Source organism: Parasteatoda tepidariorum, chromosome 4, assembly GCF_043381705.1.
Source record: "Parasteatoda tepidariorum isolate YZ-2023 chromosome 4, CAS_Ptep_4.0, whole genome shotgun sequence".
In the NCBI taxonomy this organism is placed as follows: domain Eukaryota; kingdom Metazoa; phylum Arthropoda; class Arachnida; order Araneae; family Theridiidae; genus Parasteatoda; species Parasteatoda tepidariorum.
The window spans coordinates 85,506,749-85,524,981 of record NC_092207.1 but is presented as its reverse complement, the minus strand read 5'-3'; the positions used below and the strand labels follow the sequence as shown (position 1 = coordinate 85,524,981).

Sequence of the window (18,233 nt, the reverse complement as noted above, 5' to 3'; positions counted from 1 at the left end):
TATTGCAAGTTAAGAAAAAACCATTATCCAAGTGCGAACGAATATATACATCGCCAACTCTTGAAACGATATAGCACGGTCTTCTTTTTGCTTTTAAAAAAAGCACGAATTAAATCTCTGTCCGACGTGTTTTGAACTATCTATGCAATCACGGATGATTGTTTGAACCTTTTACCGTAATGGTCTTTTCTGAACTTGCAACGGAGTATAATGTGTGAAATTCTTTCAACTTATTTTAAAAGCATTAACGATATTTTATACCTTTCTTCTAGCTGATACAATTAACACAATAGGGTATTTAGTTACGCATGCTGCGTTCTTCTTACTCTGGGGTGAGTAACAAGAATGCAATTTTCAATATTTTTATTTTAAAAATTTCAGTTTTATAAGTTAAAGCCTAACAAATGTATTTCTGAAATATATTTTTTGTTTACTCTTTGAACATAAAATCTCATTAATGGCGAGCATCTCAGTTGGCGAGCGCCAACGAGCAGGGGGCGAAGCCTCCTAGTATTCTTGAATTTTCAATCCCTTGATTGCTGAAAATCATTATTTATTTATTATCATTTTGTTTGTTGAAGGAAAAAAAGCATTTTGTTTTTTCTTTGTGTGTTGGAAGGGAGGGATGACCACTGAAACGATGTTCTGGTTCACTGAGTGGCGACTAAATCCCCAGATTATTTAATATTTCCCATTCCACCGTTAACGTGCCAGTTTTAAATTATTGATTAGCGTTTCGAATACACGCATTCTCATAAAATCGTTATAATAGGAAATGTAATGCATCAGATAATATGGTTTTTCAACGGTGAAATTTTGTCCACCTGTTGGTAGCAAGATATTGAAAAAATACTGATGTGCAGTGATACTTTAGAATTAAAGATTGCGTTTGTGAATTGGATTAGTTGCGAGTCTGAAACTTTTCAAAATTTCAAGCGTCCCCAAAGGCTTCCTGTTATTGAGAAGATTGAACTGATGCAGTTTTATTGATTACCGCAATCAGAGATTAATTAAAAATTTCAATATGCACCCTTAGTTTCGTACATACTTCTGGAGTGTAGTTGATTAATTTCCAGTTGAGGTTCTCAATAGAATGTAAGATTTCTCCAATGTTTCCTTCAACTAGTGTTCCTTCTTGGGTTGTGCTGTTTGATTTGCCAAACATTAAATGCTTGAGGTATTGCGACGACATACTAAAAATCAGAAACAAGTAAGATATTCCAAGTAGTAACCACAGAAAGATCAGGGTGACGTATAAAGGATATAAGATTCTTTGATGTTGTTCGGATAAAAAGCCTGTAAAATTATTCAAATGTATTTTTTATAAAATATCAATATTGAATTATCATTTTGAGGTAGATGATTGGGTTCAATCCTAAGAAATAATAATTAACATATTTTCACCAAATGCTGTTTTTCCTAACGGCACTTGGAGAAGCCGAGCTCGCCAAACAATTGCCTTTTGCGAATTAAGTCATAAAGGTGCACCTTTTGTTTGACAAGAGAGCTCCGCAAGGGTGAAAGTACGTTTCTGCTCAGAACACCACGAATAGCTACTGCTATGAAAAAAACGAAACTAAAACTAACTCAACTGTTGCCACCGGAAGTTTTGAATTTTGCAAATCGAAACCTAAACTATACCAGGAGGCAAACAACTCAGCACGCCACCACTGGCCCAGAACCCGCTTCTTCAACTACTACTGGGCTACCACCGTCCTTCACCGAATTATTTTGTAGAAAAACATTTTTACGTTTGGTAGTCAAACGTTTGAATATATAGATAGATATTGTTATTTTTTTATGAGATATTTGAATAATGGTTTGATCGAGGTAGACATAATATAGATGTCTGTTTACAACGCCTGCAAATAATAAAACTAAGATACAGTTTATCGTTCAACGTTCATTATCCTATACTAATGCTATGGGAAATTTAGTCTAACTTATTTTATTCAAAAATTTTTTTTTTATCAAATTCAAATTTTTGTAACATTAGGTAACCAGGCAATTTTTATTCAATCCTACTTTAGGAAGGATCTTTTTATTTCATGAAAAAATGAGCGTTATCTTAAAATAAAATTTAAAAAAAACCTAGGCAACAATCACATATAAAAGTGATCTGATAATTTTTTTTTATACATTTCTCTTCATTATATCTTTTGATGGTAAGTAGCATATTGTAATTAAAACAACTGCATGTTTTCAACTGTTATTATTCGTGCTCTTCTTTGTGATGTGCCTGATTTCTATGATGTTATGTGCCTCACTTTACACTAAGAAAGATAACGCCAATTCAATTATTTTTTACACCGTGACTAAAAAGTTCTCATACAACTTTTGAAGCAGATTAAAAATTATATAAGTGTTACTGTATACCCAATTCCTTCCAGACATTTTAGTCTAAGGTATAGATAAGCTATTGCAAGTCATGAGCTATACTACTTTTAATTTCTTCAGTGTCTGCTAAAATGAAAAGGAAGCAGAGGGTAGAAGAAATTCTTGCTTGGCACGCTGGAGATGCGTTTGTCCTTACAGACGAGAAACAAATTGTTTCAATCCCCAAAATGGTTATCAATTTCTATTGATAACATCCCCTACCTGATGTTCCACGTTATCAAAATTCTTCGTCTGGGATGGTTTAGGGGATTATTTCAAAAAGAGGCGAACTCCAATTAGTTTTCGTAAAAACGGGATTAAAAATCAAAGCCTAATATTGTAAAATTAGGGTTTTGGAAAAAGTTTTACTCCCAAGAGTCCAAAGTATTTAGGGGGGGGGGGATATTTCTGCTTCCAAAAAGATGGTGCTTCTTCTCTTACCGCACGTGTTGTTCAGGAGGGGTGTAGCAAACATTTAGCTGACTTTTTATCGCAGAATGAATAGCCTCACAACTTAATAATTATAAAATCACCAGTCTGAGTAAATTCAAAAATGTAATTCAAAAGGTATGGTAGGAAATGCCGATAGAAGACGTACGTGTCGCATTTGGTGCATTTGAGGCGAAAATTAAGCTCGTTAAGAAAGTAAAAGGCGGTATTTTTCAAAGCATTTATCGTGAAGATATTTAATGATTGATACTTTAGTTTAATACAAAAGGTTTTTGAATGGTTTATGTTATTTTATTGAAATAAAAATTTAACAAATGTATGAGAACTTATAGGTCAGCTTGTATATTTAACATTTGCAATAGCCTTAGTAAGATTGGATACAACAAAATTGGTTAATAATTTCAAATTTTATGCCATCTCATTAAAGTCTTAAGTTACAGAATTGAGCCACAATTTTACATAAGCTGCCAACTGACTAAGATCGTAAGTTGCAAGGGTGAACTGAAGTTTGAAATTTGGTGCAATCTTAGTAAGGTTGTAAGTTGCAAAGTCTGGTGCAAACTTAAACCAAAGTTTCAAATTGATTACCACCTTAGTAAAGTCGACAGGCTCTTAGTTTAATGATACACCAACTTGCGATTTCTGTCTTTTTCATTTGATTTAAATTTGAATGATTCCATTAGATTGATTTAATTGCCATTTGATTGATTTAAATTTGAATTATGATGCCGCTGAGAGGGTAAAATGCTTCTATAATAGTTCAATCTTAAGCCGATATTTAAAACTCTGTAGTTATAAGTTGTTCGAACTTTTAACAAAGGAGGGGAAAACCCATATCGTGTATTTAACAAAGTAAATAAAATTGATACCAGCTACATAATCACCGAGACCGATGGTGGACAATGAGATAAAACAGAAGTATATCGCCTCGCCGTATGTCCATCCTTCGATGTATCCAAATAAATACGCTGGAACAAAGATGAGTAGAGCTGCAAGGAAGATGAAGAAAGAACTGCTGATGAGGAAGTGGATTACTTCAGTTCCTAACATTATATTCGGAAATACATTCTCGTAGATTCTGTCGGTGTATTCTAGAAGAAACACAAGAGCATCTTTCAATTTCAAGCTAAGCATTAGGACCAAACACAAGTTCAAAGGCACTCCCAGAAGAATGTAAACAATACAGAATATCTTTGCCCAGGAAGTTCTTGGAATAATACGACCATAACCTAATACGTTAAAAATATTAATATTAGAACAATAATTCGAAGAATTAGATATATGATGAATATATCATATATATTCATCATATATAATATAATATAGATGATTTTATTACATACAAATATGTATTTTTCTTTTAACATAAATGACAGGAAAGTTGAAATATAAACTTGTACCGAATCTAGAGTTCCTGTATCTAACGCAATTATTGAGTTAGACGTATGAATAACATTTGTTGAGAATCAAAATTTATCGAAAAGAAACGGAACTTACAACTGCTCGTAGACTTAACAAAGTCATAAGTATTGTATTTTATTTTAAAATAATTGGTCTGTATTTGTTTTTTTTTTTTTTTTTGCTATGTATGCAAATGTTTTTATTTTATGCAAATTTATGCAAAATGTATTTTGCTATGTTTTTTTTTGTATTTTTTGCTCCTAAAATTATTTCTATTCACTAAAGTATCCATTATATACAAATAAAGTTTTAAATATTCATATATCTTATGAATTAATTAGATATTTTAACTATGATAGATATATTTTTATACTTTTATCAAATTATTCATTTATGTTATTATAAGCCAGATAAACACTAATTTTTGTTGTTGTTGATAAAACGTTAATTTTCTTACTGAGAAGATATTTCTAGTCAAAGAATTTTCAAACGTGCTAAAAAAACCAGTAATATTATCATATTTAAAGAAATGAAAATGATAATGTATTAACAATCTATACATAATAATAAAAGCGGCTGTGTGTGTGTGTGTGTGTGTGTCTGTAATCACAATATATCGCCCCAGAAGCCTCGCCCAGGCACGAAACACGGCACATAATTGTGTTTTGACATAATGAAGAAGTATTTTTTTTCTTTTTCAAAAATTTNATTAACAATAAGTAATATATTAACAATAAAGTTTAAATTAAAGTGAAAATAGCGAAAAACTTCCAACACTAAGTTAAAGGCGAAATTAGAAAGGAAATTCGCCATGTGTGGTAGCAGACTCCGCCATCTTTCTCTTTCAGACAATTTTGAAATTGTTTGTCATATCTCTCTACTATAGTTAGATACTCTGTTGCAAATTAAGAAAAAAACCATTATTCCTATGGAGAGATCCTGTTTGCATCTAAGTGCACGCCAAATGGATGCCAAGTTCTCAGCGCGAGCGTATATCAACATAGCTAACTCTTGAAGCGATGTTGCACAGCCTCCCTTTTGTTTGCTTCCTTATTTACAACAATAACCAATTAACAAGTTATAAGAATTAATTAAAAAAAATTCTAAAAATCGTAACAAATATGCGTGTTTCTGTTCGCACTTAAAGAAACTGATGGAAGAATAATAAACATGGAAAGGGAGGGGCCGAAATGTCATGAACCAACATGTTTCTGTGTGATTTAATATTTTCTCGAGAAAATTCTGGAAATGCCTGTCTGGAAAAATTCTTAAGAATAGTTTGATTCCATAGTTACACATGATTTAAAACCTAATCGGCATACGATGGCATTTCCGGTCACGGGTCTCTAGGCAGTTCTCAGTCCTCACGATGTGCATTATCACAACTCTGACTTTGAAACCGCTGAACTGAATAATTCTGTATGTATTACGATGTAATTTTTATATGTAATTCTACAGTGTAATTCTTATGTACGACCATGTAATTCTTTATAAATTCTGCTTCTCACCTATAGTAGTTATTAAACTCAGGGAGAATGAAACTTTTTTGCCATAATCATGACTCCAAGACGTGTCTGGATACTTCTTCTCTATACTTTTATTATGTTCTTGGTCAAAACTTGCTAAAATGCTTTCTTCACTTATATTATTTTTCTTCAAAATCTCTATCATATCTATAATAAATAAAATTTTAATTTAAGACAGAAGTTTGATTAATTAGATTCTAAGTTGATTTTCAGGGTTTCTTAAAATTTTTGTTTTGAGGATCCCGTAATATCTACGAAACTTTTGTGGGAGCTCCCCATTTAGCATTGCTCAAATCGGACACACACGTGTTTCTTCACATGTAATGTAATATACTATAGCAGTAACGGGCCATTAACCTGAATTTTTAATTTCAAGACATAGAAAGATAAGAAAATGTTAAAATAAATAACAAACTTAAAAATATAATCTATCTATACATATAATAAAATAAAGAATTTATTGTGTGTGTGTATATGTGAGTCTGTATACCGGATTGTGTGCAAACGTTAGACTCTAAAAATGTGAAATTCAACATGAAGATAATAAGTACAATTGTAAGCAAATGACGTAGCCCAATTTTCAATGATATTTTGAAATTCACAGACATTTAAGAAAGGAATTTTCAAAGGCATCGGTTCTTGAACTTTTTTGTCTTGTTGACCCCTTGCCATGTTTTTTGGTCTTGGGTAGACCCCCTGCTCACCTGATATTGATTTTTTGTAGATTCATCAACTTCAAATGTATTTTTGACTGGTATAGTGCTACTCACTGTGAAAGATTTAAATTTCTAACTGTAATGAAGTGTAGTGTGAAAAACTTTAGAAAAAAACTCATGTTAATTTCATACATTTATTAATTAAATTCAAACTAATTTAATTACGAATTTAATTCAATTAATATATAAATGGAATAAAATAGTGCACTATATAACCCGTACTCCGCTACTAATATTATAATTGCGGAAATAAGTTTGTAAACAAAACCTTAGTAGTGTATTGTCAGTCTGTTTATTACGTTTTCACATAAAAACTAAGCAATAAATCTCCGTGATTTTGTGCGCAAATTAAATTGGACGTCTAGCTAGCTAAAGAGTTGACACAGGATAGGCTACAATTTACAGCGGAAAAATGCTTTTTTGTTGCAAAATAAAACCTTACACGCAGAGAAAATAAAAACGTACGCGGACGGAGCTGTAGTCAACTGCTAGTTTATAATAATTCAGTTTTATATATTTAAGAAAATAATCCTAATAACTTACATTTTAATAAAATTTTTACTTCATAGCTACTTTTATAAATTATGTAGAATGTAGATAGATATGTCTTTATATTATAAGGTAGTATAATGAAAGTAAATAGATAGTATCAGTGTATGTTGATTATTCCATTCATGAAAGGCCAAAATTAAAAGTTTTCATTTCATTTCATTCCCCCATTTTCATTTCATGGCCCCCAATTTTTTTTTTCACTTGACATGGACCCCTTTCTGGCTGTCGTCGACCCCTGGGGGTCTATGTAAACCACTTTGGGAAGCACTGGTTTAGAGGAAATCATTGTTTTGAATTAAATTAAAAGCCCATTCAATTTTGTCAAATATTTTAAAGATAACATCATTAATGTTTGCTAGCTTATAGCTCTAATGAAAAAAGTTATTTATTGCGCGTTCTGTAATTACATAATTATTATTTTTCGTTGTACCATGTTATCTGAATGATCGTGATAGTATAAGCGGGCTACGACACCAAGGAAGTATTTGCAAAGTTATTTGAAACTACGTGTATATTTTATTCCTAGTTATGTTTTTAAAACGTGTTACTAAAAAAATAATTTAAATCAACGGTAATTGTAATAAAAAAAGTTTTGTACTGAAAAGCAAAATTAATAAAGAAATGGTATAATTTCGTTAAAAATAAGCCTAAAAAATCACTAATATTATTATTGATACCAATGATAATAGATTTTTAGTAATAGTTATTAATTAAAATAAAATAATAAGCAATGCACTAAAAGGCAAAATTTAATGGTGGAATGTTATAAATTCGTTTAAGATATCTTAAGAAACTGGCAAACTATTATTGTTGTTAAATATGCTAAATTAATTATAGTAATAAGTTCTGACTTAAATGAAAAAAATAGGCTAAGAGCTAAAAAGTGAAATTAATGAAGAAAATGTACATATTCATTACGGGGATGTGTAAAAAGTCATCATGCTATGAAGCTTTTCACAAAGGCAGTGTCATAGTCAATGTTACTTTGACGATCATGGATTGCTATGCAATTCACAATTCTTATGAAACACGCTACCTCCGTAAAAAAAGAATTGTCGATATATTTTTGAGGCATCACCTTTCACATACTTTGAATCAGCTTTGAAGAGGTAAAAGCACTCTGTCTACGTTGTTTTTCGTTCTCCTTCTCCAAGAAATAGAACAAAATCCCGCCAGATAATAAATATATAAAATACATTATGAACATGCATAAAACTTGTTTATTCCAACCTGAAATACAAGACAAGATTAAACAGAACATTAACGTGTAAAAACTGAAGCATCTTAATAGATGGTTATTATCTTGATTATTGAAATCAGATCAATAATTAATCGAACACTTATCATAATAACACAAAAAAGGAGGAAGTAAGGAAAAGTAGGCAACTTAGCAACTAATTCCTCCACATTCCAAACTATGTCTTATCTTTTCCCGTTACGGGTNAATCCAGATTAAAATAAAGGAAGCCTTACCGGCATATCTGGCGTAATTACCACTATAAATATTAAATACCAAATCACTACTATATTAGACATATTAACTTGCATCCATCTTAAAGTATTTTTAGATAGTAGAAGGTTAACATAGTCGATAGTTAAATCCCTACACATGCATATTTTAAACAATATAGGAAATTCTAATTGCTAACTTTGGTAATTCCTTTTTTTAGCTAAGATTCTATTCTTTTTTGTACACTTTTTTTATGTAGCTCCTGTCATTAATTTCCACAATCCGATATTATTCATTTCCACTACTGAATTTCGCCTATGAGTAACACCATTTAAAAAAAACTAATTTCCAATATAAATTAACATCTAAATTTTGTTGTCGGGATATTGGAATACCCAAAATCTTTTAGGCCGATAGATCTTTCTCTTAATAGTGTTTCAATCACTCTCTTCAGCAATAGCTAGCTGTATGACGGAAAACAGCGCCATTTTGTTCACTAAAATAAACAAACTCTTACCGGAATCTAGATTTCGCTTACTCTTAAACTTGCCGGAATGGGATTCGTAATAATTTCGCATCGGAATTTAGTTCCGAGCGGAATCAAGAGCTCATAATACGACTTAACTGACATTCACGGATTTATGACGTCACGAGAGCTTCATTTCGATCGGAATTAGATTCCGTGACGCTGGTAATAGGGCCCCAGGATAATTTGGCATGAATCAGTCCACTCCAAACCAGTTCCTAAAATGTCGTTTACTTTTTTTAATTTACATCGTTGTACTGCACGTTGTCAATGCTTAAATAAGCTTTTGTTGTTGGTGACTTTAACAATATTTACTTGGAAGCGCGAATAGTTTGATGTAAAGAATTTGACTTACCTCAAGTCCTGCATTGCCAAAGTTATTACAATAAACCATAAACTATTTAATAATCTAATTGATGGAATAGGTATCGTCAAAAAATCACCAAGCCTTAGAGTGGCCACTTTCCCCTTGAAAAACCTTATTATGATAATAAAGAAGATGAAGCAACTGTGAACACTGGATAAAAAAATTCTAAAAAGTCTGACTTTGAACAACTTTAGTTATAATGAGCGGATTTTCAGTCCTAAGTGCCAATCTTACTGGTAAAGCAGTCTGATTTAAAGTAAATGAATTAATTAGTGCTAACTATTAAGTCATAAAGTCAGACATTAGAACGTATTTCTTTTGAATAGATTTACTTTTTTCGTAACTGATCCGGGTTTATAACTCTCAAAGTATGAACGGTAACCCCAATCTGGAAAATATGTCTCTGCAGTTTTGATTGGGGAGTGGACGAAAGTTTATATCCCTTAAACTTAATTTTAATATTTTTGTATTTTGCCATTGCTTCGTAAATTATTTAAGAGAATCAAAATAGTTTTGCTCACAATTATAAAACACGTTTATCCAAAGACAACTCCTTGCAAAAAATTATAATGAAAATTACAGTTTAGTAATAATTATTAAAAATTATAATTGATTAATAAATATTTATTAATTTTATTGTTTTAATCAGTAGTTGTCCAAAAATATTTGATCTGCAAGGTGGGTAAATTACTTAATTTTAACTGATAAATTACAAAATTTGAACGAAATTTATCTCATAGTTGTGAATAAAAGACTTTTTTGAAATTTTATAATTCAGATATTATTTTACCACTATTCGACAGATTTTGCGGAGATTTCGTATTTTGCTTTTTAAAATTATTTAGTTTAAAGCAACGTTAAAATTTGTATGCGTCACAATTCTAAATTATTTCAACCGTTTTTAAATAAAGTAATAATAATAAAAAAATTGTGATCACCGAAAGGCGATCACAGGTTACCCATTGGCAAAATGGTTGTTGCCTAGTTTTTTTATTTATTTATTTTTATTTTTTATACATTCTACCGTATAAAGAAACATGGTAGCTGAAAATATCTCATAAACGCCGCAACATTTCAAGTCATATCTTACAAAAATTGCATCTATTTTGTCAATGGATAAAAAAATATCATTCAAATGAGGAAATTCTCTTTTATTCACAACTCAAGAAGTATTTGTGGGATCTCTCTGGTCCCATATCTCAAAAATAAACTCAACAACTTAAAGCATAACAAAATTAAAAGTGAAAAAAAAAAAAAGAAATTTACAAAAATTATCAAACTGCAGCACATGCAATGACGACGCATGCGCACTGTTTACTATTACTGTTTAACACAGTTGAAAAGTGTGATGACGTCCAAACAAGGTGCGCACGCCATTAATCCCAAAACAACACCCATTTTGCCAATGGGCAATAATTGTTAAAAAGTTTTTTTTTTTAAACTTGGAATTATAGTTGAATAAATAGGTTTTATAATTGCGAGCAAAAAGTTTCTGACTCGATTAAATTGTTCGTGAGATATAGTGAAATATGTAAAAAGTTAAATAAGCCTTAAGGGGCCTAAACTATTGAGCGCTTACTTGACTAAACTATTGGAACCATATGTTCCAGATTCCGACTACCGCCCCCTCCATACGTTGATAATCAGAAATTCGCTGGAAAAAAAAATTGTTTATTCAGAGAAAGTACGTTTTTATGTCTAATTTCGTAATTTAATTCATAGTTAGAACTAATTTTTTAGCTGTTTTAAATCTAATTTTTCAGCTTATTTGATTAGTTTTTAGTACGTTATAATTCGATTATTAGAACAAAAGTTATTTAAAGTGATATTTAATTATGAAGGTTATCTGAGGTAAATATCACTTCATGATGAGTTGGGGTTTCTATATTGTTTCATTTATGAGTTTAAAATATAAATGCTGAAAATGCTTAAAAAAATGAAACAAAAAGTTTTTGCACAACATTTTGAAAATTGTGTAACAAGGCTCGTGATTATACTTTTATAATTATTTCAAGAATTGAAATGAAATCAAAAATATTGTTTAAAAATTATGCTATACGACCCTAAAAATGTCCAGGCTAATCTCTTAGGGAAAAAAATTCTTTTATGTATAGCCGAGAAGACTTCTTAAAAAATAATGGTAAATAACACTTTTTCAAAGGTGTCATTTTTTAAAAAAACACTTAACTGTTCCTTAGTAATGTTTCCATTTAGCTACTTTACCAGTTTTCAGAATTTCCACAATATGACAACACAATACACAAACATCTTACTGATTAAATAAAATTTACGTTGTTCTTCACCACAGAAGCTTTACCGAACAATTTAAAAATGTGTTTTATCATTCCGTGCCTCAAGCCGTTCATATCTATTAAGGTTAAGGTGAAGAAGATAGGTAAATGTTTTAAGCATTTTGAGATATTTCCATCAATAAGCAAAATAAATTAATCACTAATCACTACTTAAAAATATTAAGACTAAAACTCTGTCGTGTTTTTTGAATCACCGTTTAAAATCATAACAGGAATTTAAAACTCACCTAAAAATATGAGGCGGCAGACTATTTTAAGTAAGTTAAAACAAGTTCGTCTCATTCTAACTTGCTTGTTTCGGATAGAGCTTTTTATTTATTTACTGAAAAATATTAACATGTTTTGAAAATTTAACTGTCGTGAAGTTCTCACATAAATTAACTTTAATAAATGCTCATTCTAACCAATGGAAAAATATTTAACGTACTGATGCATATTCTGTGAACTAAAATAAAGTATTATTTTACTTGATGTAGTTTGCAATGTTAACTACCGAAGAGCCATTTGCAAATTATCAATAGAAGTTCAATAATATTTTCTAAATATTATTATTAATAATAATAATAATAAGCTGTATTTTTTACAGCTGAATGAATTAAAATCTATAATCTACCAAATTTTTCTGCTCATGGATCTGTAGTTTTAGATAGAGCAAAGAACTTGAACCGTACGCCACAGCTTTAAAGAAATAGTCTACATAAATTGTAAATGTTTGTTTTGGTTTTGTGGTAATAGTTAAAATGATGTTTCACAATGTTAGCGTTTTGAACTTACGGATTTCTGCAAAATCTCTTATTTTCACTTACGTAAGTTTGATATTTTTTCACGGGTGCGGGCGCATTTCACCAAAACTGATGCGTGCGCCATTAGTTCAAAATGTAGAGAAAACATGGAAAAAATTACAGAGCAATAAAGAAAGGGGTAATAAGAAACGCAATAAAAATTCGGGAATTAAATATATAAACTTTGAGGAGTGCGAAATCATGCTACAGTCAGAAAGATGGCAAAAGGTATGGGACTAGAATGGACAACATATGACGCAATAAAATATTTATTCACTATAAGAAAATAGTCTTTTATTTTCAACAAAAAAAAAACGAAATCATTTTCTGAACAACCCAATAAGATAATGTGGGCTGATTGTATTAAGTTTAAAAAATTTCAAGCTGATTAGAAAACTCTGGACACTTTTCCAATTAGTCTGTCATGTAATAAAATGCATACAATATTTTCAAAAAGCCGCAGTTTTCTATCACCCAAAAATGTAACTGTATAAACTGCTTAATATTTTTTATTTATTACTCGGACTTTATCTACAAAGAATACAAAAAAAGAATAAATGAAAAAAACATCAACCAAAATATCTTTTTCTATTACAATTCTGAAAACTAAATTCTTGTAACGTTATTCCAAAGTAAATTCATCTGATGCCTCTGTTTTCAAAGAATAACCTTTTTTCCTCATCTCATTTACGGTAACAATATCTAAGTCATCAGCTGCTAGCACTAAACTGTTGAGTTGCATTTTTAAATAATCCGCTTCCGAGCTTAAAGCTTTATCAGCTCTCCAAATATCAATCTCTTTCTTGACACCCTAAAACAAATGTTTGAGAACAACTTTGTTACGTACAATAGTACTAACATTTCTGTGCAGTATCTCATGTCACAATATCTCTAAATAATAATTTGTACATTGCACAAAAAATAAACGAAGCACCCAGGATAACTTTTGATCTAAAGATCGGACTTTCGCGTACCTGGACTCAATCTTAAGAGTTCAAGGGGGTAGTTTCAAATATGCTAATTTGCTGACGAAATGTTAAGTTACGTTGAAAAACGTACTTTCTCTGAATAAACGCACCTTTTTTTTCGTGACATTATAATTTCTGACTCCCAAAATGAAAGGGGCAGCTGCAATCTGGGAAGTATGGTCTCAATAGTCTGGACAGGAGAGTGGTCGAAAATTTGGACCGCTTAATGTTGATTTTACTTTTTGCCGATAACGCGAAATAGCGCGAGCTTTTAAAGTGAATTGAAAAATTTCTCACACAGTTTCAAAATCTGTTTATCCAAAGGTAATTCCACCCAAAAATTAATTTTTAATAATTATTCATTACTTTTAATATTTTGTTTAATAATAGTAGAAATTTTTTTAAATAGCGAGGTATAAAAATTTTCACATAATTTTAAACAATGCAGTTTTTATAGCGCAATTTAAAATTTGAACAATAATCGGTTAAATAGCTCCCGAGAAATCGCATTTTTAAAATGCCAGATATTTAATATTCGATTTTTTAAGAACTATTAGATCGAATCCTGGCCAAATTATTAGGACCACATTTCCTAGATAGCTGCTATCCTCTATATTGTAGGGGTCAGGAATTTGAAACCGTTGAATAAAAGGGCATGTTTATTCAGAAAAGTATGTTTTCTGTCTGATTTCGTTATTTCAAATATCGTCTGCACTAACTACTTAGCCCATTTGAGGTAATTTCTCCGATTATTTAATGTCCCGCAGTGGACTGATCGTTAAGACACGGTTCCCAGCAGATCACAGAAGTCAAGCATCACTGGCTGCAGTCAGTGTGCACTTGGCATATCAGGAATNGGAATAATATTAAGTTAAACTGTGCTACCGTAAAGTGCTCGACTTCGCGTGCAGGTCGTCGGGCTACCGAAGCGGGGGTGCCATCCCCTCCGCAGAGGAATTGTGATGGCATGTCTTCGGATCATCCTCCGTTATGTTTCCCAGACCGTCGCCAATAGCCCATTGTGCAGCTCTAGTGCGACGTAAATTAACAACAACAACAACATCCGATTATTTGATCAAAATTTATTCAGATGTTTAATTTACTTTTTGTGCTCACTGTATAATGGGTACAAAATTTTAATCTCTGACTGTATCAACGTCAACGATATCAAAATCTGAAATCCTAATGTGGATATTTTCTCGCGCATTCCAAGTGGATAAAATTTTAGCATAATGATGTGACGAAAAAAGCCACTCCTGAATAATATCAACAAGGACGAAATCTCTGGAGGATTATATTGCTGGAATAGTGGATTAGATATCGCTGGTTTAGTGTCAACATCAATCTCAAACCTTACTGTGGATATCGTTTTACTAGGTCAAAGCGGTCAAAAGTGGATAAAATTTCAGCACAATGATTTAAGCCTCTCCTGAATAATATCAACGGTGACGAAATCTCTGGAGGATTATATTGCTGGTATAGTGGATTAGATATCGCTGGTTTAGTATCAACATCAATCTCAAATCTTAATGTGGTTGTTTCGCGAGGTCAAAGCGGTCAAAAAGCGGATAAATTTCAGCATAATGATTTAAGCCTCTCCTGGTAGAAATATCAACAGTGACGAAATCTATTGAGCATTCTATTACAGGTATAGTATCAACGTTGACAAAATCTTGAAACTCAATGCGGATAAAATCTCCCTTGGGAAATAGCAACGTAGCCAAAATATCTTGAAGATATTGTGGATAATCTATGGTATGAACGTTAATGAATTCCCAAATCTTTAGTAAATAAAATCTCATGAGATGGTTTCAAGACTGACGAAATTTCGTGAAAATAATGTCATTGTGAATAAAACCTCTCACAGATAATATCAACGAGTAACATAAACAACTCAAACCACAAAATGCAACTTACAATTTTTATCCGCTCTTTTCAATTTAAATTGCAACATATATTAAATTACAAATACAAGTAACTACGGATACGTTTAATCTTTAACTACGCTAATAACTTTGAATATAATTTATCCTGGCCTCGTGTAATTTTGATCACAAAGTAATTGGATACCTAATAAGTGACGTAGTTGTAGGTAAATCGTGGCATTTATCGATTCGGAAGCCAATCAGGTTCGACCCATACGTGAGGCATCGTTTATAAGCATTCAATTATATCTGTTCAAAATCAGATGGTTGGGTATAATCAGTTTACTTTATCTCGAGTTGCAGGTACCAATTTGTATAAATACATTTTTATTCACCTACTTTTGCGTCCAATAGAGATGAAATCTAGCGAAATTTTTTTTAACCCGATCTGTTCGATTAGCTAGAGTACTAAACTCTCTGATGCGGCTACAGGCCTAATAACTACACAAGTTCCAATCTTTTCTCTGGCTTATACAAACATAATTTATCATCACATATTACAACTTGTCCTGTTTCTTCATCTGGTATGCTCTAATTTTAACTGGACGAACTCTTGTGATGGATGGTTACAAAAGATTCAACCGTTTCCTGATAGCTACAATCAGAATTTATCCCCATATTATTAGAAAAGAGAATTTATTGTAAACCCAACATTTCGACCCACATAAATACTTTAAATAACCTGGCCAAAATAAATAAACAAGCAAAATCAAAACTAGAAAAAAGAAAATAATAAAGTAAAATAAAAACTAAAAAACTACGTTTTTACAGCAGACTAAGAGAAATGAAATGACAGATCTAAAATGAAAAACATTTGACACATCAACTTTTATGAAAAGTTATATAACCAACGAAAATTCGCCAAAGTGTCTTACGTTTTTAGCTTTTGGTTTGACAAAAAAATTATATAATTTCTTTCTTCAAGTGTACTTGAAAAATGTAGTTTTTATAATCTTTATGCTGGTTTATTTGCTTCCAAATCAATTCTGGGTATGGTTACCAGATCAAGCATTCCGAATAACAGTTTGTCAAACAAGTAGGTAAATGAAATACCAATAATGATAATATTCTTTCATTTCATCTTATGCTTACCATTTCAGCTCTCAGAAGTCTAAAGTGAATGTCTAAGCACTCAGGATGTACAAACACTCGATGAAATTCGAATACATTCTCTTTCATATCTACTACTAGTTCAAAGAGAAGGTACCGACTGAAAACTTTAGATAGGAGTTCAGCTGTGTAGATAAAGAACGCGATTGCGTGCAGCAACCAAGACAGCAGAAGCAATCTGTAGACAACAAAGTACGTATTCCTTTTCAAATTTTGACCTGTAATATAGCACTTAGTAGTTATACTCTCAATAAAAAATAAAATATACCACACACGAAGTTACCCATTCTTAACTTACTCCTTCTGATACCCCTCCCATTCGCAGATACTGGTTTCACTTAACCCACTTACACTGAACATTCGTCTCACTGACTCCTGCCTCTTTTGTGAATTCGAGGTGCATCCATTACATTCATATTACCTCACTCACAGTATCTTCGTTACTTAAAAAATGATTGTTGTTGTTGTAGTTTATTTACATCGCACTAGAGCTGCACAATGGGCTATCGGCTACAGTCTGGGAAACATTCCTGAGGATGATCCGAAGACATACTATCACAATTTTGATCCTCTGCAGAGGGGAGGGCTCCCCTGCTTTGGTAGCCCGACGACCTGCACGCGAAGTAGAGCACTTTTCGGTAGAACAGTTTAACGAGGGCCGATACCGGCCACCCTCGGTCCCTACGCAGGCTGATCAAAGTCTTTACGATCAGTCCACTGCGGAACCTTGAAAAATTAATTAAGCCTTTGAGGCAAATGAGAAACCGATGTACCTTTTATATATTTTTTTCTGGCGCTCTAATTGCAAGTGAAAAGTATATTTTCGTATTTTTTGAATTAGAGAAAAGGATTTTATAGTCACAAAAAAATCTTTCAGATTATCGGAATTATATTTGTACTAAAACATAAAATCCAAAAAAAAAAAAAATATGTTNAAAAAAAAAAAAAAAAAATGAGTTTGAATTTTTTTTTCATTCCTTATTTAAATATTTATCAGTACTTGTAATTTTATAAATTAAAGAAATTTCATTGACGAATAAATGTTTTTCTTAGATTTAAAAACTGCAAAAAATTACAAATTTGAAGAATTATTGTTTGGAATTGAGGCGTGTTTGAAAGGTTTTACCTTAACGCAGAAAAAGACACAAAAGTCGTTTCATGCTGTATTTCATAACCATACGTTATTAAAAAGCTAAATGTAATATTTTTCACTTATTTTGGCCTAAATTAATACAAAACAAGGAAGAAGTATTAAAAATATGTTTAATAAAAATTCTGCGTCTAAAGGTTAACAAAGGTTACATTTGATGCTTTTCCAGATTTACTATAATCGTCGTCTAACAGTCAAATGTTTAATTTCACATTGAAGATATGTCGCATAATAAGAGCCCACAGAGGACATGACTAGACGTGCGATGAATGAACTCAAAATTTGTACTTTCCGTCTATCTAAGAAACGCAGAATGACAAAATACGTATGCAACAAGACCCTTTGTGGTGAGCATAGTTTTAACTACTGCCAAAAATGCAAACGATAATTTTTACAATATTTCTATTCTTCAATTGGGTATAATATGAAAAAAACACAACTACTTCGATTTAGTAGGAACAACATATGACGCAATGCTAAACGAATGGAATTTAGTTGTTGTTTATTTAGTTATTGTTATTAGTAGTTGTTGTTATTTGTTTTAGTTGTTGTTGTTTATTTAGTTGTATTTAGTTTCAATAACTTTTCTTTATAATGCAATAAAATCTGGCGAGCAGCTATT

At 31.5% G+C, this 18,233-nt stretch overlaps 2 protein-coding genes across 2 annotated transcripts in view; both read right to left on the bottom strand.

Annotated features, from left to right (window-relative positions):
• Positions 1 to 2,133: 2,133 nt before the first annotated feature.
• LOC139425469 (potassium channel subfamily K member 16-like) lies at positions 2,134 to 8,959 on the bottom strand. The gene is made up of 3 exons (XM_071180403.1): positions 8,917 to 8,959; positions 5,736 to 5,900; positions 2,134 to 4,055 (listed from the first exon to the last, which is right to left on the bottom strand). The coding sequence occupies exons 1-3, from the start codon at positions 8,957 to 8,959 to the stop codon at positions 3,619 to 3,621; spliced, it is 645 nt and encodes a 214-aa protein (XP_071036504.1). The 3' UTR covers positions 2,134 to 3,618.
• Positions 8,960 to 12,983: 4,024 nt separating this feature from the next.
• The window catches only part of LOC107444031 (potassium channel, subfamily K, member 16-like), a 9,759-nt gene continuing 4,509 nt past the window's right edge, over positions 12,984 to 18,233 (bottom strand). The window contains exons 3-4 of the mRNA XM_071180521.1: positions 16,444 to 16,679; positions 12,984 to 13,269 (exon numbers count right to left, since the gene is read on the bottom strand). Coding sequence (XP_071036622.1) covers positions 13,081 to 13,269; positions 16,444 to 16,679 — 425 coding nt within the window. The 3' untranslated portion in view covers positions 12,984 to 13,080. The remainder of the gene's footprint in view (positions 13,270 to 16,443; positions 16,680 to 18,233) is intronic.